The sequence below is a fragment of the Ooceraea biroi genome, chromosome 1 (assembly GCF_003672135.1).
Source record: "Ooceraea biroi isolate clonal line C1 chromosome 1, Obir_v5.4, whole genome shotgun sequence".
Classification (NCBI taxonomy): domain Eukaryota; kingdom Metazoa; phylum Arthropoda; class Insecta; order Hymenoptera; family Formicidae; genus Ooceraea; species Ooceraea biroi.
Window position 1 is genome coordinate 197,169 of NC_039506.1, and position 21,502 is coordinate 218,670.

The 21,502-nt window shown below is 44.7% G+C and overlaps 1 protein-coding gene across 9 annotated transcripts in view; it reads right to left on the reverse strand.

The window, feature by feature from the left end:
* The window catches only part of LOC105288140 (kazrin), a 123,768-nt gene that overhangs the window by 53,394 nt on the left and 48,872 nt on the right, over positions 1–21,502 (reverse strand). For 3 of the 9 annotated variants that reach the window (XM_026973763.1, XM_026973771.1, XM_026973765.1), the window contains exon 1: positions 3,412–8,845. The exons of 1 other annotated variant lie outside the window; for it this stretch is intronic. In XM_026973763.1, coding sequence (XP_026829564.1) covers positions 3,412–3,562 — 151 coding nt within the window. In that variant the 5' untranslated portion in view covers positions 3,563–8,845. Of the gene's footprint in view, positions 1–3,411; positions 8,851–21,502 lie in introns of those variants that run through there. 5 more of the 9 variants (XM_026973777.1, XM_026973780.1, XM_026973774.1 and 2 more) reach the window with 3 other exon arrangements.

Sequence of the window (21,502 nt, forward strand, 5' to 3'; positions counted from 1 at the left end):
GACAAGTCTCATTCGCTGGAGACAAAGGTCTGCTTCCTTGTCGATAAGATACGAACTCCCAGATCGCCGAACGTCTTCCGAGCAGATTGTGGAACAATCCGCAAAGCCGTCGCGCAGGATGAACGTATTATCGCCAGATCTCGAGGAACGACTTTTCGTAAAATTGCTCCTCACCTCCGAAGACAGAGAAACTGAACTTTTCAGAAGTGAAAATATGTCTTCAGCGCAAGGAACAAAATGAGATGATAACTGTGTCGTCAGATGATAAGATATTGGATTTTTCTCTTACGCGTTATTACATTACGTTATTACGTTAGTACTATATCTGAAAATATATCACCCAACGTATCTCTGAATTAAAAACGTATCTGAATTAAATATTCAACAATATTAAGCAGTTTTAAAATTATACATTTGCACATTAAGAATAAAGCAACATAATCACAAGACACACTATAGAAAAATTAATAATATATTATACAGTTTCTTGATTAAGTGGCTTGTTGTACTGTCAGTTCAGATCTCTATCTGTCATCTTACAACCGATTGATCATCGGTGAGCAGAAAAAAACGCTCGAACGGACAGATTAGCAAGAGAAACTCCTTTTCCTCACGGAAGCTTGATCTCGAGATCATAGCGGTTCCAAACACAGCAGGAAGCATTCTCACATCGGAAACGCCGAGTATCCTCACCGAATAATCTCGCACGATCGTTGCCTTAACCAAAAGGAGGAAACGCGGTAGCGTTCCGTGCTGCGGAGATTCTCGATTAAACACCTGTGTACTTTCGCATCAATGGTTAACCATAAGCGGTTGTCTTTCTAAAAGAGTAACTCCTCGCAAGAAGTGCGTGAGTCAAATTTTTATAAACGCGGATTGGAGAAATTCTTATTTTTTCTTTTAGAAAAATATGATAATAAATCTCTGAATGAAAATATAAAAAAAATTATTTCTTACAAACAACGACAAAATTAAAAATTTTAGACGATAATTAAAAGTCATGTTACACTTCTGATACCATTATACTTCAGAAATATTTTAGACAACTTTACGTTATCAAATTTTTAAATCATCGATCCTTGACCCGATTACGAATTCCCGAAATTTCCGCAAAATGTTGGCTTACGCGGAAGGAATCGGCTCGTGAGCACGAGTCACCAGGACGATGAATCTCGCGTGCAACGCAAAGTGGAACGTGCTCTTGCGAAAGTGGGCGACCGCGTTGGAATACTACACGAAGCGGATGGCCGCGTGTGGGATCTCGGACACACGCTTGCAGCGACCTACGTAGCGTGCGACGAGCATGTGTGTGCCACGCCAAAGTACACGGCGAACTCATGACGGAGCTCCTGGATGGCCCTTCCAGGTCGGGGCTATATAGGTCTACTGCAAACACGGAGAGAAGTAGACGCCTCGGCCGTTTCCTCGGAGCGGCGGGGAGTCGCGCGGAATCACACTGATATACGGCGCGCCCTCGATATTATGCGCTCCCCTGGTATGTCGGAAGCGCGATTCTTTATGAGCTTTTATACGACTCGAAACTATCGGGGTCGGTCAGCGCGAAACAGGAACCCCTTTATGGCGTTCGGCGTAGATGAAGCGATATTTGGTCAGCATTCCGTTTGGGAAATGATAAAGCGCCGTTTATGAACGGGAAATGTTGGCTTAGCCTCTTCCGGACTTGCAGCGCAAGTGATTATATCAGCCAAATCGAGGATATACCGCGCGAATACACGTTGCCTGCACATAAGCTGGAAATAACGCGCTCATCGATGCTCGCAGAAAGCGCCGACATACGCGCGTACATGTTACGTAACGCGTTGCGGCGAGCACGCTCTCGCAGCTCGCGCTGGAAATGAACCACGCGTAACCGCGACACGTGTCGCTCAACTTTTGCGAAAATCGAGACGCGACCTTTCGACCGCTGTCCGTCATGGTACTCCAACTTTCCCGAAGGAGAATGAATCAGACTGACGAATAACGAAAGCCGACTCGTTGCAACTGAAAAGCTGGCGTGGCGCGAATCTTATCCGAGAAATTGATGAAGTCTGATACGTGCGCGTGGAGAAACCGGTTTGCAACTAACTCGACAAACCCTTTTAGCTCTCAAAAATGAGACTCCTCCGCGTCGCCGCGTTCAGCAACCGGAACATCCGAAGCGTTAAATACGGAGTCACACAAAATTTTATATTAATATACTCTGTTGCAGTCGGTGCAATCTGGTCCTGACATGTTGTAACGAGTTCATGTAATTCTCGTGACACAGGTACCAAAATTGCATTGCGCTTAATGCACAATGCATCCGGAGCGCCCAGTTTACCGGTCCGACTTCCGCGCAGCGGCGTCGCGTACAGGGGTGCGATGGAAAGGGGATTAATGGATTAGCGATGTTTTGAATTACACAAGCGAAGTATGAGCGAGGCAAATATTCTCCTTCCAATTAGAACAGAATTCTACGGCGGTGGTGCACGGGCGGTGTCGACGTTTTGAGTTATATGGCAAAAGCGGCGCACCAGCGCGTCAGGGTGATCCTTTATAAACGCAAACCTAGACGCAAACTATCTCAGTTGCGCGACAGAAGTTCATCCATTTTACATAAGCCGCGAATCTGTCGCCCCCGAATATGTATTCAGGTAGAAAGAGAGTGAAATATAATAAATTAGTCCTTGTCGTAAGCTGGAAAGATTCTGAAGCTCTTAAGCGCAGAACGCTTCTTGTTTTTTCTGTTCCTTTTTTGCCTCTTACAGTGCACGCGCTGTCGCGATTCGATATATCGACGTCGAGATAGACACCGGCGACAAGGGATAATTTGATCTATGGTTCGTGCCGATATTACAGTGTCTATTCAGTGAAAGCGAGATTTTTTATGGCCTATTACACCAGTTGGAAACATATCGTGTCTGTCACGAGAACGCGCGTAGCGCGCTGATCGAAATAGACATTACGACGTGTACGATTCATACGTGTCCATAAAAATCGTAATAGGATAATATTATACATATTGAGCTGCATATATCGCGGCGCGTTATCATCAAAGCGTGCAGCTCGGTAACGACAGAATATATTAAAAGGTGATAACGCGCGATAGAACTGAACACGAGAAATATAATTTCCACATTAACGTGCATACGACAACCATGTAATTAATAGTCGTATAATTAATAATCACGCTCGCGTAACGCAACAATTACAACGTACGCAGTGTGTGCTTTGTGCTCAGCGTTGATCGACGTCGCTCTCGAGATAAGCTCGTAAGTGCCTCGAATTTCCGGCGGAAACTTCGCGCGGCGGACGCGTCAGGCTCGAAACTCCACGTGATGTTTATCTTGTCGAGAAACAGCAGATAATCCCACACGGGGGTAATACCGTAACTTGTCCGGGAATGACCAGGGATTGCGATCGGGAACTCACCTTCCTCAAAGGGCTGCGCGCGCTTGGCAAACGCTCGCGAGAAAACGCCGCGCGGCTTCGAGGTGTCCACGCCGTTCTCCACGGCCACGCTCATTTTCCCGAGTGATTCTTCACCGAGTGTGTCCCTGTCACGGATATATCTGAAATTCATGTCACACGTAGTACTCTCGTAAGATCGATCGACGCTGCTTCGACGTTCGGTCCCCGCTCATGGTGATCTTTCAACTTGGCACACCAGTCGATCGAATATCGCTCCGTCAATGAAGTTATTAAACTTAAATTAACGTAATTGATGTACGTGTTGTGGAAGATCCTAGTCTCACAGGCTGATAATAAAATGAAATGAATGATAACGGTAGAATAAGATAAGAGAATATGAAAAATGGAAAGAAAACAGAGAAAAACTTTGTGAATGAAACAATCTGTTGAGAATCAAGTAGGCTTCACCTTTCTCGGTCTATGTCGCTTTGAAAGGTGTACGAATTACCGTATGCATTTATGTATGTACAATACTATTAGAACATTTTATGATTGGTGCATTAATGTAAGATTACGTTAATGCCGATGCTCGCTTTTCATATTGTCGAACGAATATAATGGTAAGGTTTGTAAGGAAGACAACGATGATAATTTATACGCTTCTCTCTCTTTCGTATCTGATATCGTAAATGTCAGTCTGTGCCGGTGCTTCGTGCTGAAACAGCTGGTGTACTGTAGACTATAGACGCAGCCGCGGCTCTAACCCATACTTAGAGTAACGTTAATTAGTGTAGTCGCGATTACAGCATTCCCCTTGAGTTTCTCTAATTAAATGTAGATTGTCTGATTACCAGTCGCAAAATTACAGATGGAAAGGTGCCACTGATTTATTGTCCACGTTCAGAAGGAACAATGAACAAACGGTCCTTTTTACATTCCCATCGTTGTGCCGTATACTATTATCGTTTGCACATACGTGCACAGACTTTATTTTAATAGAGATCCTCAAAAACAGATTGTGCAATCCAATCCTCAAGAAAAACAATCCGATCACGAACAGCGCTTAAGTAAACGTTGACGAAATAAAACCTAATAAATTCCTTTTAATTCGTTTACTTCTCGAAGGGTATAAGGGAGCTCTCTCTCGTCCTCTCGTACCTCTACATGAGGGGATGAATATTGCTTATCAACGTTCGCTCTAGAAAGCTGCATTATCATACGCATACCGTCTCGGCGAGCTTATGTTTGCGTAACGCAACGCCAAACGCGTTCGAGGGTTGCTCATTACGTGCCTCGGGGATGACGCCATTATACGGACTTTCCGTATTGGCGGCTGGCGAGTAAACGACGAGCGTGTAACAACAACTCGCGTCGCTCGCCGTCGATATCGCGTCCACTCCCTTTGAAAACGACGTGGCACCCCCAATATTACACGTCATCCTATGCACACACACTCACACGCGTATCGCCATCCCCACGTTCCCGAGATCCGCCGTCGTTTCGATCGTCATAATTTATCATTACACGCGGGGAAAAGATGCGCTCGATAAATCCACGCCGTGTTCAACCGCGTTACCATTGATTTATGCACTGCGACGTTCAGTACGGCCGGCCGTAAAGAGAGATCTATCGTACGCACCCTTCGCCGCCTCATGGTGTCAGAAATCATGCGAGACGCGCACGAGCGCGCGCGCGCAAATCACCGGGGACTCGATGGAAAAAATGTCGACTTTTGTTGCTGTCATTCGCGTCGCGGATCTTCCGCATCAGAAATATCCGGCGCGATGCGATCATGATATGTGACGCGAGACGACAAATAATTCGACAGACGTAAAACACTCGCGTCAAAATGAGAAAAGCCAGTGCTTCATGATGTTTCGATTAATCGCACAAAGACATGGTAATATTTAGTAGTTTAATTATAATTAAAATCTTTTAATAATTTTATTGGTTTCCGTTATGTAGCTAGACATTTGTTGTTCGGACAAGCTGCAAAGATTAATAGTTGCTAATTCCGTTGCGGAGAAAGAGAATTTGATTTAGACTACTTCGGCACGATAGCGTTGTGCCCAATCCGAATAAATTCGCGTCCGCTGCAAACGAACGATTAAGCGCGTGGGCCATTTCAATTTCTGCACGCGCTCTCGATTGAATGCACTTTCGCGTTTAGCACGATCAACGGCAATAGCGTGTGACGAGATGGTTAAACAATTCCGTTTATTTCACCGTTCCGATGTATGTATGTATTTACAATCTCTATTTAAGCGCCAACGTTCGCTGTTGAATGTCACCGTCCGACTCTAAAGTTATTTACAATAATAATTTACGTAGCTTTACAAATGATAAATCGCAAATCGAGTGCACAGATGTACCAGTGACCATAACGTCGAACTTTGTTATTTGTCTGATCAGTCGAGACAGAGATGCGTTCGTCATTTGCCATTATAAATCCAATCAATTAGCGGATTAGTGGATTAAAGCTTGCACACGAGATTTGCGCGGCGTTAAATCGAATGTTTTATTATTTCAGTATATTTATGTCCCGACGACAAAACAGCAAGGGGATTGCATTACGTGGGCGTTTAGACTCGATAAATTCTTACAGGGACCCGAGCTGGCCTCTGATTTATGTACCGCGACAGCAGAACTCATAAGGGAGATCTACAGCCGTTTTTCTATTCTTTCTTTCTGCGACCCCGTAGCTATGCGCGGAAATCTTTGTCGGCGATTTTCAGCTCGGCGGAGATTTAAGACGGTAACATCCGCGAAACTTTGTCTTCGCTCGACGAAATATTATTGTTGCGTTGTTGGGTCGTTGCAACCTCATTGACTTATTTTTTAATATCCTCGGAGTATTTCAGAAAAACTCTGACATATTTTTAAGGAATAAAAAGCAAAGAGAGAGAAGTTTTTACATATAAAATTTATTCACGTTTGTAAAGAATATTCTTTATTACGTCAATAGATATTAATGTCATGTGAATACAAACATTATTTTATAATACATGTTATCGATACCGGTATTATTATCTTTCATATTTTTTTATAATAAAGATTCTATATGGTTTATTGTTAGTTTACCTGCGTATCACGCGCCTTGTAACGAGAAACTCGCGTAATTCTATCTGCATTAGCCGGATTAATAACTATCTAGCGAGCGTAACGTGATGGAAACGAAACTCGCAACGAACCGCGAACCACGGGGAGAAATTGCCCTCTTGTTTTACGTTTCCATTCGTATCGATGAACCTCCGCGAATAAGCACTTTCACGCTGACGAAAGAGACCGAGGCAATCGCGACCGAACAAGAGTAACAAAGTCGCGAATGAATTGGATCATATTTCGCAAAAAAGAATCGATTCATATTAATCGAGACACGAAAGCGGCTGCAGAAATATCGTATTTCCAGTCATGTGAGAGCTCCAAAGCATAAATAGATAGGTCTGTCAAAGAAAATTGAAAAAGATGTACAAAAAATAAAAATTAATAATAAAATAGATGTAAATTGCAATTATTATTTTATTTGTGTCTACATGCTTTCATTAGCGCATTTTTCAAAACAATTTATTATGTATCCTGAAAATCTGTTGTCGGAAATTTCTTCATAGGCAGATATTAGAGTAACGATCCAGCTGTGTCTCACGATGGAGCAATAATTTGTGTTACTCCATCCCCGGAAACGAGTGGTATTGTCAACTTGCTCGGGAGTTCGCAGTCATGTACGACCCCCTGGTGCCCAATTCCGAAATGGACACCCACCGGCTTGACGATCCCTTCAGCCGCATACCGGTCATTTGGGAAATGACGAAGTTTCGATCATTTTTCATCATAAAGCAATTTCGCGATTTACTTTGACATCGAAGATTGCTAATAAAAGATAATATATATTAAATATAAATTAAATACACATTAATAAAAAATGTAAATTAATACAATGGAAAACGGTTAGCCTGAAAGTAGCCGTAAAATAAATGATACATGAATGTGTGCGTAAAATTCTGGCCATTTCGCATATCGATCCTCATTTAATATACAATAATTTCAAGATTCATACACATATATACGCACACACGAAGAATCTTAGTTACGAATGGTATTCATTCCGGTTATCGAGTATATCGAAGTAAAACAAATGGAAATGATACGACAACAATCGATATATCAGCGGAAACGACCGAGTCACCGACATTTTCCTCCTCCGTGCACTTGGCTCGAACGCGCCTCTCGAAGGGCTGACCGGTCCAAGCTCATAAATACGAATTACGAGGCGGCCGTTTGTACCGTCCCTGTGTTTTTGGATAACGAGGCACATGAATTAAATATAACGTCGACCGGGAGCATCTCATGGACCAATGTCTCCCCATCTCCCTCTAATTTCTTACCGTACGGAAAGTATTTGTTTCCGTCTCGTTCTGCGTCCGTGTATCCGATTCGCAATTTCCGACAAGTACCTCGCTACCTTCGAGGATACGCTAGCTTTATATCGCGTCTAATTTACCCTCGATGGCGCGAGTCCCTGGCGAGAGGTGCGAGAGGCAAGTAGCAGTTGCCTCGTGCAGAACTAATTACCGAGGAATCCATTTCGAAATTTTGTTTCGCCAGGAACGCCGCCGAAACGACGACGCGTCCCGTCCTTCTCCGGATGACTTTGCCGAGAGGAATCTGCCTTCGTCGCGCGACAGGAAATTGCGGGATGCCAGACGCAGATCGTCCTCCAGGATCCTCCTGCGCTTGGCTCTACCGGGAGTTCCTCACGCGCGCGAGTGATGAACTCTCGAGCTCTTTCTTGGAGCGCGAAAGGATATCTCTTGCGAGATGCGGCACAGTTGTGCAACGTCGAATGATTTCATGGCACTTTCCGGCTTTTGCTGCAATGTTTCGGTGCGCAACGTCCGGGATTTATGATGCGGACGTAAATGCGCGTAAGTCTCATCATCGTCGTTGTCGTTGTCGTCGTGGGACTCGAGTTGCAGAGAGTCGAAATGCCTGCGAAACTGAGTTTCGCACTTTGAGCGACACGTCCGCGTAGGTGCGATCCCGTAACTCGACCGTGCCCCTAATGAAATTTATATACAGACGACCCGGACATCGTTGAGAACTCCCAAGAATCTTCTGCCTCGACGAAATCAGCGTCCATAAATTTCGTTCATTTTAATTAACGCTAAAATGCGGTACACGGTTTAATCACCGCAAAATATTTTGTATCCATAAAAAGTTGACTTCATGATTATTCAGAGCTAGCATACCGCTTTCTATTCGCGGGGGAGATTGAATCAGAGAAGCGGCGAGAGGCTGCAATCGACGTAAAACGCGACTTCAAGCAATAGATATCAGTTTAATCTCCGTTTCCGCGTTCCTTTCCACATTCCTCGCTATTCTGCTTGTAACCTGACGTTAACACGAGGGCATCGTTAGCCCGATATCATCGGCAGTCGGTCTGAGAATAGCTCACGGCGCGATTTTAATCCGAGCGGAACGGGAAAGAGAACGGGTTCACGGTAGGGTACGTGACGAGAAACCCGGAAGTGCGCGCCGAGAGCGGACGGAACTTAAGGCCAAAGCACGACGGTGCCAAAGCTAAACGCCCTTTATTTTTCCCCCCTCTTACGTTAATTAGTGCGCCCCCGACCGCATAATTATTACGTTACGGTTGCATTAGACGGCGACCAAGGCGGGTTTCTCCGCGCCCGAGTACACCCAGCAATTTCCAGCCCTCCTCGTCGTGCTCGTTTCTCTCCGTGCTATTTTCTTCTTGCGGGGCAGTATTTAGCAATGCCGGCGCGTCGCGCGTCGTAAACGCGCGTGACACTCTCGTCTCAGCTGGGAAATGCATTCAATTTCCAGTAATAACGTGTTGTTTGTAACAAATCAAGATCGTAAAGCTACCGCTCGTCGGATATCGATTTATCGAAAATTCGTATCCGAATTTACAGTTCGACGTCGAGCTGTCTTTTTGACTTTATTTTAGAATGTTATTTTTCGAGTTTCTCAACATTTCTTGCTGAACACATATTCGAAACTAGCTTTTGTCGGTTACTATATCACACAGATTGGGTAAACAATGCTGAACTACTCTCTTTGTCGAGTCTTGAATGCGATAGTTGACACGATCGTGATTAAGTTCCAGCGAAGCGGAGCAAGTTTGATGGAATCGTTAGATTGTTTTGACTTCGGTAGAAGATTCAACTGAAACGATGAACGAAGTTTCTTATCTTAAACTTCGACGCCTTTTCGTAACAGGAATCTACTCTCGCCTTGCAAAGTTTACTGACACTGACGCGCCTCGATTGCTCACGAGTTTTCGTATTTATTTACAACGTTCGATTGTTGCGGTTATCGAGTTTAGTGTGAGCACGCAAAATTAAATCAATTGATGCTCCTCCAAGATGAAATCAAATTAAATGAATAAAATGCGTATTATAATTATCTTTGCATCCATCGCGGTAAATTGGGACTGTGCTCGATGCTATTGTTACAAGACACATAATTTGTGATCAAGAACCGCGACTCTTGATCGACCTGTTCGATTTTTGTCAGCCGAGAACAATGAACGCTCGAACAATCTGTCTCGCACGACGGAGCATTCAGGATGAGCCTTAACGGTGAAAACCGGACCGGAAGAATCGACGATCCGTGACTGGTGATACGACAATGTGAACGGTACGTAAACCTTTTCGTTCTGGACGAGATACTGCTGCAAATTTCCCAGCAATTGTAATAGGGATTGGCACAGAAAGATAGAGATCTCCTCTGTTATCTGTCGTCATCATAAGCTTTTCCAATCGGCGCGATCGGTAAGCATTTTACAGCAGCTCCTGCAAATTTTTGCATCACAGAGAGAATTCGCGAAACAAGCTCAAAACATTTTTTAAACGCAGTCACATCTCGATAATTTTATACTTTCAAACTTTTATATTTTTATATTAATTACACAATTATACAAATCAATTAATGAACGTGCAATGTTCAGCAGATGTTTATGCACGATACTTTGCGATATCAAGCTCACACTAATGTGCAGCAATGCCATCGCAAGTTCTCTCTTTAAACACGGGATGTACATGGGAGTAATCTGTCACCTCATGTGGAGGCAGGCGGTGGTGTAAAAGAAGGATAAAGCAGAATGGCCGCGAAATCACGAGCGACCGTATGACTGTAATACATTCCGCCACGGCGAACCGCGTACCGAGCAGAAAAGAAAGACACGGCGGCGAATTTCCCTTCGCATGCCGGTTAATCGTCCCTTTTACCGTGTATGCGCGCGCGCGTGTGAAGATAGCTGACCATGTCCAAATTTAGTTAGCGGCGAGGAAATTTATTTTGTCGGTGGCTGGTCTAGTGACGAGCAGCCAATTACCGTTTCTCTGTGTCTCCTCTTCTTTCCTCGTGCTTTAACACGCCCTCTATCCCTCTCTTTCTCTGGTCCTTCCCATTTCTCTTGGTCTCTCTCTTCGTGCTATTCTCTAGGGCCTCATGCAGAGGTCACCGTAGTAAAATGAGATCATAGCGAGATGGAACGAAGAATGGATAGAGAATAGAGGTGGAAATCGAGAGCGAACATGCAACACATTTTGCAACTGCCTAGAAAGAGTATTCGCATTAAAAAAATCATGAACACGATGAGTTTTTATTGAAATTTAAATTTATTAGATTTTATTTTTAAATTTGTTCGATTTTGTTAATGAGTAATGAGATAAGTAAATCTACAATTTAAAATATTATATTTTATAAAGGCACTTTTCTCAAAATTGTTCGAATTCTGCAATGCAGTCTAGCGAATTAGCTCAAAATAAAAATGTTTTGGAAAGGAGAGAAGTTGCGGCAAAACTTATTCCCATTACGTTAACGTTAAAATTAAACTATAATATTTCTAAAAATTTACATATAAATAATACCTCCATCGTGGCTGAAATTAGAGCAACGAACTTGGTCGCATCTCGCAAATCGTGTCGGGATCAACGAGACAGATCTTATACAATCCTACCACTTTTCCCTTTCACGAGATATTCTCGCAGATAATCGTGCAGCTATTTAAGAGCAGTACTTCCGAAAAGAGAGTGAAAACTAGGTGAGGTGAGACACAGAGACTAGAGCTAGAGTCATGAATATTTATATCACGCCGGATGGTTATATCGCGCGGCGGCAGCTCGGGAAAAAGGGACGCCGACGCTACGCATGCAGGAATACGCTACGTGGAGCCGAGCCAGGTAGATACGGAGACACTCTATCCGAGCAGAATGCGGCGAAGCACGGTCCATAATGCATGATACAGGTATGAACCGTAGTGCGACACGTAATACGCGCGATGCGCGTGAACCGTATATTGTATTATTCGTCGTACGCGTGTAACTGTGCTCGACGCAAAATTAACTGCACAGTCCCTACGTGTGTCTCGCATTATGTAAGAGTCGCGAAATTGGGGCACAGTTAGGTTACGAAGTTATATCCTCACCGCTCGACATCCAGTCGATCGAAAAAATCAAATTAGCCGAGCGAAATGCGAAAGCGGATGGCCCTAGTGGTAATTATGATAACTGGCGATTCGTAATTGAGTTAATTCAGCTGTAGGTTTGTCTATCACATTTACCCTTATTACGATTATATAATCCCGACTATACGTACGTGTATAATTGGGTTTACCTCACATGCGAATAATGCAGTAATATTTCTGGAGATGCATCCAAGGGAGGGTAAAATAAATAAGGAATCGGCGGCACGGACAGGAAATTAGCGCGGATATTTGCCCGTAGATACTGGATACAGTGGTTGCGATTTAGCTTGGCAAAGGGGCATGACGACGTTGTCGGCGAACCGAACGAACCGTGAAGCGCGGCATATAGCGAAGCACAGTCGAGCCATCGGGGCTGGTAGAGATTCCACCATGGCACACGTACGCGCATACACACACAGTGAGCTGGTAAATAAATATGTACGTTCAATGTATAGCTCGACAGAGTCGATTATTCAGAAACCGTTGTGTACCCGGTATGCCCGGAATCAACCCGCTACTCTTCTAGTCATAAATAGTCATATCGGGAATTTGCTGCCGCAAGTCAAACTTAACGACTGAAATTAGCAATCCATTCATAATTGGCGAAAATTCAATCATTATCCATTTTCCATGTTTCGACCTGGTTGATTAAGGCTGTGATACATAGAAAAACCTAAGTGGTGCGACTTAAGACTTAAGAGATGCAATCAATCACAAATTTTAAGTTTTAAAGTGGCTGCTTACGTTCTCAACTGTGATTGCATCTCTTAAGTCTTATGTTTCACTTCTGCTTAAGTTTTTTTATGTGTCGTCGCCCTTACAGTCTTTAAGTGAACGAACGAAATAACATACATATTTCCATCAGACTAAAATTTAGCGGAATACATTCGGTCCTTCCGGAGCGAGTTAGCGGTATCCATCATTGCGCCCGATCAAATATTTATCCGCGACAACGCTTTCGTACGTTTCCTGGACAACGGGGAGAAATTAGATCGACCTCGTTCGGAGACACGCAACGCGAATTCGTGCACGCACGCGGAGTCCAAGGGAGCTTTGCGAGCATGGATGCAGTCAGGGTGCACTCGCGATGGATGAGCGCAAGTTGAAGGCATGGCTCGACCGGGCACGCTTCGCCAGCGCTCGTAACACGCCAGAGATCGGCTCGCGAGGAGGCGCGCTAAATTGCTTCTTAATTGGCAGCGACGAAACCGTTCGTGCAACGAACAGTTAGTTTGGGGAGGAGAAAGAGCGAGTCACGCTAATCGAGCCCGGTGCACCCCATCGACCGCCACCGGGCATCGATACCCGGATACTCGGAATCAAGCGGACGCTCACGAAATCGACGTTCGCCGGCGCGCGGCCGATAAAGCGATCGACCCTCGTCGCCGATTTTATTCGGGCGAATCCAATCTACCGCGCCGCACATGCGCTGAAAAATTGCGACCTCCGGACGAAACAGTATCGGAAACGAATTACTTGTCCCGGGAAATTGCGCTAACGTATTTCGAAGCGGAGTATCCTGTCCGGAGGCCGCGATACAATGGCCGCGTCGGGAGAGTTATCAGCGCCGAGTGACACGATCTGTTGCAAGCACGACAGCGTGATAACAATTTTTCTTTGTTAACCAGAAAACAATTCATTATTTAAGAGTTGATTGTCCAACGTGTTTACATACATCGACAGCTATTTATCACGATATTTGTATTCCGTTGACGCTTCAAATTTTGCTCGATCATTCCGCGAGATACTTCACATTTCCTCGGTGGGTCGATACGTGTAATTTGCAAGATTGATCTCCGTAATTACGATGTCATTAATAGCGCTGTCGTTACGCCGCGTGCATACATGAAAAGGTACAAACGGGCTCTGCACCGCGCTTCGGGCGATAAGCCGGCCGATTGCAGGCAAACACGATTAGCTAAGGATTAATCGAACGTGGCGCAATCGCAGCGAGATACGCCGCGTTTCCGGTACGTGTAAAACGCGGGGACCATATACGCTATGAGACTTTTGCAGTCGCGACAGCCGATGTCAAACTACGACCAAATGTGCCGGTCTGATTACAGAAAGCAATGCGCGCGATGCACGATAGAACTCTGATACGGTCTTCGTCATAAAATGGTTTCGTTACCCGAGCGTGCGTGCGTGCACTGCGTGCATGCGTTTATCTGCGAGTGTCACGCAGAAAAAAAGATCACGCCTTTTACACGGTCGTGTTTTTAAAGTGCTTCCCGACACGAACAGGTAAAGTAAACACTGAAAACTACGAACAAATTGAAATGCCAACTAGAATAATCATGTAACACCATTACGTGCGGTTTTGTACAACCGCACAGATAACGTAAATGAAAAGAATACAAAGACTTTTTTAAAAGTATGCAGAATTTCGATGGCTGGTCATCACGAGAGGGAAAGAAAGCTGACGGGCGTGATTAAGCATCTTTGACGAAGCGTTTCCTCCTTTCTCTCGTCTTCCGATAAATGTGCAAGACGTCAAATTTCTCCCGATGTCTCTTCCCTCGATAATGCAACCGATAACGTATCGAACGCCCTAACACCGCCACGTAAAACGAAAAGACCGCGTCGCGTTGTGCCGAGCGCGATATATTCGCGCCGACGAGAATTACTCCGGGTGTAGGCGGTGGACATATGTTAGCGGGCACCCTGTATATCTTACCGAGGCTCATATAAGAGGGACGGCCGGTTATTGGGCGGACAAGAATAGAGTGCATCGCTCTCGAACGGAACATCCGTCTAACCGGCGCGGCGCACCGCCCGGTTCTTCTCCGCTCGAGAGGAATGGCTCTCGTTATCCTCGCGGTTCTGATGTATCGCGACTGATGCATCGTCGCGGTATATAATTCCGTCGCGTGCTGCAGCGGCGCGGCGCACACGATATTTTACATCAATTAAAAGGTGATAGTAATAAATTATTCGTGTGTTTAATACGCGCGCGTAGCGCGATGCCCGTGGCGCCAAGGGCAACGTCACTGCGATTAATTCCGTGACAAATGTATGTCTTGAACGATACGATCGGATTTCGCGTATCATTATTCCTTGTAGATTAAAGTCCGATACTCGGAACTCGGAACAAATATCACGGATTGTTACGCATTCACGAGAGGCTTCTCAGCAGCGAGATCCAATAAAGATTTGATTAATTCGCCGGAGAAAACGGAGATGAAATAAAGGTACCTTCGATACACCGAAGAGAACCATGATTTATCGGAATGTCGAACTCGGTATTCCAGCAGATAGATTTTCTTCACCCGGCGCACGGATCGTCGTAAATGATCACAGCTGCGCTGAATTCCGCAGTAAAACGCGTACTAAACCCGCGCCGGACGACAATCGCGTCGTGAATAAAAAAATTTACAGTTTCCTCGGCATTGTTATTAGATTAGAAGCCCAGAAAGAGAAGGCGAAAATCTTCTCACACCGGATCGCTTCGTTAGCGTGCTAATCCGTGTGAGCGCACGTTGCAGTACGTGTCTAATCGTGCGAGTAAAGTCCGAATTGCGAGTATAAAACCAATTTACTCGCTCGTCGATCGAGTGACGGGAGCGGGAGGGCTGACGCACGTTAATTGCACAAAACTTTCTTGCAATCACAAGTTCTCTTGCGATGGCGACATTGACGGCGGAAGACGGGCAAAAGTGCAGCGCGCCATTTAAGGTACTCGCTCGGTGCGCGTTCCCGTTTCATCTCATAAAGGGACGCAACCGGCTTGGAGGTATTCGGCTGAATAAGCGATGGCTGAGGAAAGGAAGGAGGGGGCAAGAGGAGGCAAGAGAGGAGAGAGGCACGGCGTTTAAAATCTGTCCATCTCTGATTCGATTAAATCCCGAGCAAGGCTGAATAAAAGTACGACGCGCGTGGGGAACGGACGAGTTATCGAGGCTTCCTATAGAAATCTGCGCTCTCGCAGCTCTTTCGAGCGATCGGGTAAGTCTATTACCGCCGCTGCTCGACCTGACGGTTGCCGTGGACGGATAAGTACTCGGCGAAACAGCGCTGGAAAAAGTCGAGAGCGCGTGAATTATGGAAAACGGAGAAAAGCCCTTTCCGTTTATCGTTTATGCGCGGGTATAGCAAGGCGAACCGATGTGACGAAAATCATCCCCAAAATCAGATAAACGTGAGGATTAATTTTGCAGTACTTGAACATCACATGTATTTGCCACATAAATTATTGATAATGCAGTCGATAATGTTTCTGCGCTCGGAAAACATTTCTCTTCGTGTATTGGTTGCTCCATATAGTATCTACTAATTCTTTATTAATTACTAATTACTCTAACGCAGTTTATAGCTGGATGGTTTTGCAGGTAAAAATAAAGATCGAATCTTAAACAGGGATTATTGGAGCTTAGATTACCGCACTGGTTATTTAAAATCAGTATAATAATCCGCTTCTTAAAGTGATTGCGATCGATCATGATACTTGGCAAAGCCCTTTCAGTCACAGTTGAGTGGCTGAAATGATCGATACACGGGATGACGTTCTCATACATATTTATTGTCTGTCGAACGACACGGGAGCCAGCCAGGCGCACGCCTGTCCAATCCGTTCGTCATTATCGCAATTATCTGTAAAATTATCTGTAGGGCACGCGTGTTTCATTCCCGCGAGGTCGTAAATCTGCGAACACGTGGCGAACGCGGTTCACGTATCCGCGAAACACGACGACGAATTAAAACTGCCAGTCTTTCGCAGTGTCCGCGTTACACGCGGATAGGCGAATCCGCAGCCGATGCAAGCCGCACGCAAATTCTCATAAATATTTATTACGCCTCGAAATAATATGCAAATACAAAGGCGAGCGTGCGCTCAGTCGCTCGCTTTGTGCATGCACGAGACATTGGAGTCGCCTTCACGATCACCTGATGTGCCTCATGGGGACCAAACGTCGAAGTCGCCACTCTTTTGTTATATTTATCGAACTTGTGGATTGCTTCGAAACCGAAGCGAGTTGACGCGTCAACGCTCGATGATGGAAATGTCACCGGTTACAAACGCGAAGAGTTGCTCGGAGCGACAACAGCCGGGAGATTCACTCATGGTGAAGTCCTGTGTGGTTCTAATTTATATGTATACCCATATATGTACTCATCTATATTGGTAGTACATGAATATTACATATATCTGTTTGCAGATTATTATGCTGTGTTACTTTAGTAAAAAAGTGCTTATTTTGCTTTTGCAGGAAAATACATGCAGCTTTAACATGACTGTCCCACAAAGTAAATCTCATTAATGGCTCATGGAGTTCTTTTTACAGCAGCTGGATTGCAAGATATTTCACGTGATTTGGAATGTCGTGATGGCAGATTTTTCAAGTATCGGACTTTTGATAATTTACAAACGAATTTCGAGGAAAGCTATGTTTTTGCTGGATCAAGTGATGTCAATCAAGTCTTCTCAATAATTAAAATATAACGGCCGATGAGAAATAAATATTCATTATTTTTTTATTAGTCATAAGATAATCATTAACCTCATAATTAGGAAATCGTTACGCAACTTCATGTATCAACAAGATCATCAATTATGTCACTCGACTGCTTTGCTATTTTGCAATGAAAACAGCTAGAAATTCGCTGAACGGGGACTCCCCGCAGGATCAAAATCACACTCGTACTTTGCAAAAATTGGAATCGCCTCCGAGAATGCGATCGTAACCGGCGACAATCATGCTGAACGATGACGAGCCAAGACGAAGGGACACGAAAGAAAATAAAGAAAAGGAGCATGAACTCGGGAGAAGAAGAACTTGCCGGTGAGCATTCCTTCGTTCTCAACTCCACCGTAGGTCGGCTCATCCGGCGTAGAAATGTTCCCACGCCTCGCTCGCTCGCGAATACGCTCCGAACTGCAGGGCGCTCCGCTCCAATCACGCTTCCACTTCCGCTCGCTCGTCGCTCGGCGCTTATTCACGGCGGCAGATCGCGAGGGTGATTTAAAATCACGATTTAAAATCACAACACTTTCTCTCGCTCTGCGGCGAGAGCGGCGAATCAATCGCGCTTAATTAACACAAAATGAACTGTCCAATTGTCATTTCACTCGCACGCACGACTGCCTTGTTGTTGTTGAAACGTTCTCCATATATTTACTCGCATTCACTCGCGGTATTTCACACGCACATAGATGTTACTTCTGCATAAATAATTATTATTGGTTTGTAATATGTATTTATCCTATTTTAACAGTGTTTTTAATAAATATAATCCATTACTAAGAAAACACTAAAACATTGGAACGAATGTATGTTACAATAATAGAATCTAGATAATTCTTCTTTTAAAAAGTTTCTATGATATTATACATACACACATACATACGTACACTCGCGCTTACACTGCGAACGAATCGTTCCGTGCACTAATGAGGGCAATTGAGACGTTTAAAATGAATCTCTCTGGCTTTGTTCACGGGAGAAAGAAATCAGGTCACGTGCAAGCAGGGAGAAGACTTTGTTCTTTCGATGTGCGCCCAGCTTTCCAGTAATAATCCGCTGGATCGTGGCCAGCGGGCTCGCGATCGAAGCCACAAGCGGTCCTAATAACGGAAGTCAATCTTCTGTACCATCGTAAATCGGTTACTCATGAAAACTGACTTTGCTAATCCACAACGGGGATCAGCAAAGTTCGCTCAATCTTTCCGCTAATGTCGTTCGCTTGTGCGGACTTCATCTCGATTGAGACGTAACTCGACAATGCAACGTCGAAAGAAACTCCGCCAATAATCCGCCGTAAACTGGAAAACTTGACGCAACGATCGCGAAACGTTTCCAGGAGAGTTGAAGAAGATTTACTGATACCATTTCGCGTATCTTTCCTCGCTCATGCGCGAGGAAACGATCATTACGTTACGTTCCAGTAAAATTCCAATCAGGTTTCGCGTCGAAAGTGCATTAGTGATCCATTTGTTATTCATCTTTTGAATACGCGAAGAAGATGCAGGCTTTCCGCCAGCAGGCCACTGACACACAAACACAACGTTGTGGGTTCGTACTGCGGCAATTTACGCGCGGAATCGAATCAAGCCAGCACAAAGATATCCGGACGCCGCACTCACGCGACTCGATTCGCTAATATTATTTGCGATTTTGCGGGCGTTCGCCCGGTACGATTCTGATTATTCCACTCGAACGGAACTAGCGATACGAAAGCGCGATTTCGTATCGCGACCTGTTTACCGCGACCCTTTCGAGCGGGAATGGGCGCGAAACAAACGAGGAAACGTATCGTAACGCGTTTATCGGAGGAAATATGCTTACGACATCCGTGAGACCGCAGCGCGCGAAACTCGAGAACGTAAAATAAGGAGCGTAGAAAACGTAAATCTTCACGACTGAATTCTTTGCGTTGTCGAAAATATAAATCGACTGCTGGTAATACCAAAAACACTAATCCCAAAAAAAGAAACCTAAAATTATTTAAGCAAGCGCTGAAAGAGACAGTTCCAAATATATACGAATTTATTTTAGGCAATTGGATTTACGTAAAATGCAGAATTAAAGTGCTATTTGCGAATGCAGAAGACACGCTCAAATCCCGGGTCAAGAAGTTATTTAATAATAATCGTCGTAGCCATAAACCAATAATGACGTTGTCGATAAGATGAAACCTCGATATCGAATGATAAAAGAGATAATAAAATTGCGAGCATTTTTGATTAATTCGCTGAATATCATGCATGACGTGTCGCGGAAACCGCGTTTCAAGCTGCATATGTCGATCTGTTTCTGTTTCATTTCGCGCGCGACGGGCGCCGCGTGATTACAGTGTGACGGATGCATCCGGTTCCGAGTTCGTTTTCGCGAGAGGAAGATGAGAGCACCGCGTTAACCGGCGCGATGACACAATCAGGGATCAAACAGGGATCGATATTGGGAACAGTGGCGAATGAGTAATAAAACACGAAACGACGACAGCTAAAAAGAAACTCCGCTCGAGCACCCCCTTCTGCGATGAGATCGAACGCCGCAAACGAAATCTCTCCCCGTGGATTCCGCCCCACGGAAGTACATCGGAGAAACGAAACAACCTTTGGAAAGAAATAAGAGAAAAAAAAGCAGATACGTCCAGATATTCGAGTAACATTATTTGTCGAGAAAGCGCAATAGCTCAGGCTCTTTTCGCTCGACGCAGCTCGACGTTCACGAACTTAGGTGGAACGTTGGAAGCTACGTGATCCATTCGCTCTTATTCGCTTGTGCAGGGAATATGCACGACGCCATAGGCATAGAGTCACGTGTCTTGCATTTGAATTTATTGGCAGCGGCGACGTTACCTGGAACGGCAAATTCCGAGGGAGCGAGAGAGAAGGAGAAAAAGTTGTTCGGATCTTCGGAGAGAACTGTTTATTGTGAATTATAGTAGTGTGTATCGTTCGCGCGTACTGTGTTTATGAGCGGACACGCGAGGCGAATTTATGAAGCCAAGAAATAGCATGCTCCTCGCAGGGATGGCGGTGCTAACTTTACGTGCGCGCGAACGAGATATTCCAAAAAGAGGAGAGAAGAAGCCACAAATCCGGGGGAAGAAAGGTAATTGTGGACCCTAGTGCCGGTGTTCAGAGAATACACGTAGTGGCGAAACCGCGAGCCAGCAAGGTAGCATCCCTCGAATTTACCGTCGTCGCTCGCAGGAAGTTAAGCGCGGCAACCGAAATCGAATATCTCGCGAAGTTCAACGTGAGACGGTTGAAACGAGTTACGAGTTAAAATTTTTAGAGAGAGAAAACGCTTTCCCACGGGAGAACAATTTGCACACGACGCGAGTCTTCATTATCCTCCACTTTGTCCTTGGTCGCCAATCTCGTGGCGAACCTTGCTGCACGAGACAAATGGCAAAAGAGAGATAATTAAGAAAAAACAGGATCTGCAAAGCGATAGGATGCATCTTGATCGTGACTCATTGTCTATTTCTCGACGTTTCTGAGACTAATTAATCCCGTTGCGAGGGAAAAAGAGTATGCATGTATGCATGTGAAACGAGCTACGAGCAATGTAGCACCATTGCTGCGAAACATCGGGACTGAATTTGTGTAGTGCAGTCGCATTACTGATGAGACGAAACAACGGATACGACGAACGTTACAGCGCTACGCCGGCGAAATGCAACGCTACCGCGTTGTACAGTGATACATCCGCCAGTACAGGCATTCCGTTTCGAACGGAGGCTGTTGTCTCGGGAAGATGTGAATTTAGGTGAGACGATGCGAGAGAAGAGACGCATTAATATTGCATCCGCGCGTAGTTTCTCGCGCGGCTCTCTCGTCGCGTCTCGAGGCTGCATGATGAATCTTTCGAGAATTAATGTGACATATATCCATGTAGGAGCGACGAGAGAGACGGTGAGAAATCTTTCTTTTTACTAAAAGATAGTATCCAATACCGAATGCAGATGGATGCTTGTTAAAAAATTTATTTATTGAAATACGCGAAGCGAAATTATACTCGAAACAAAATTATAAATTATTATAGCAATACGAGATAAAAACTATTTCCTTTATTTTCAATTATTCAGTTATTATTAGTTATTTTTGAATACTTCTACATGCAAAAAAAGAAAAAGGTGTCATAAATAAATAATATTTCGGTCAACTGCATT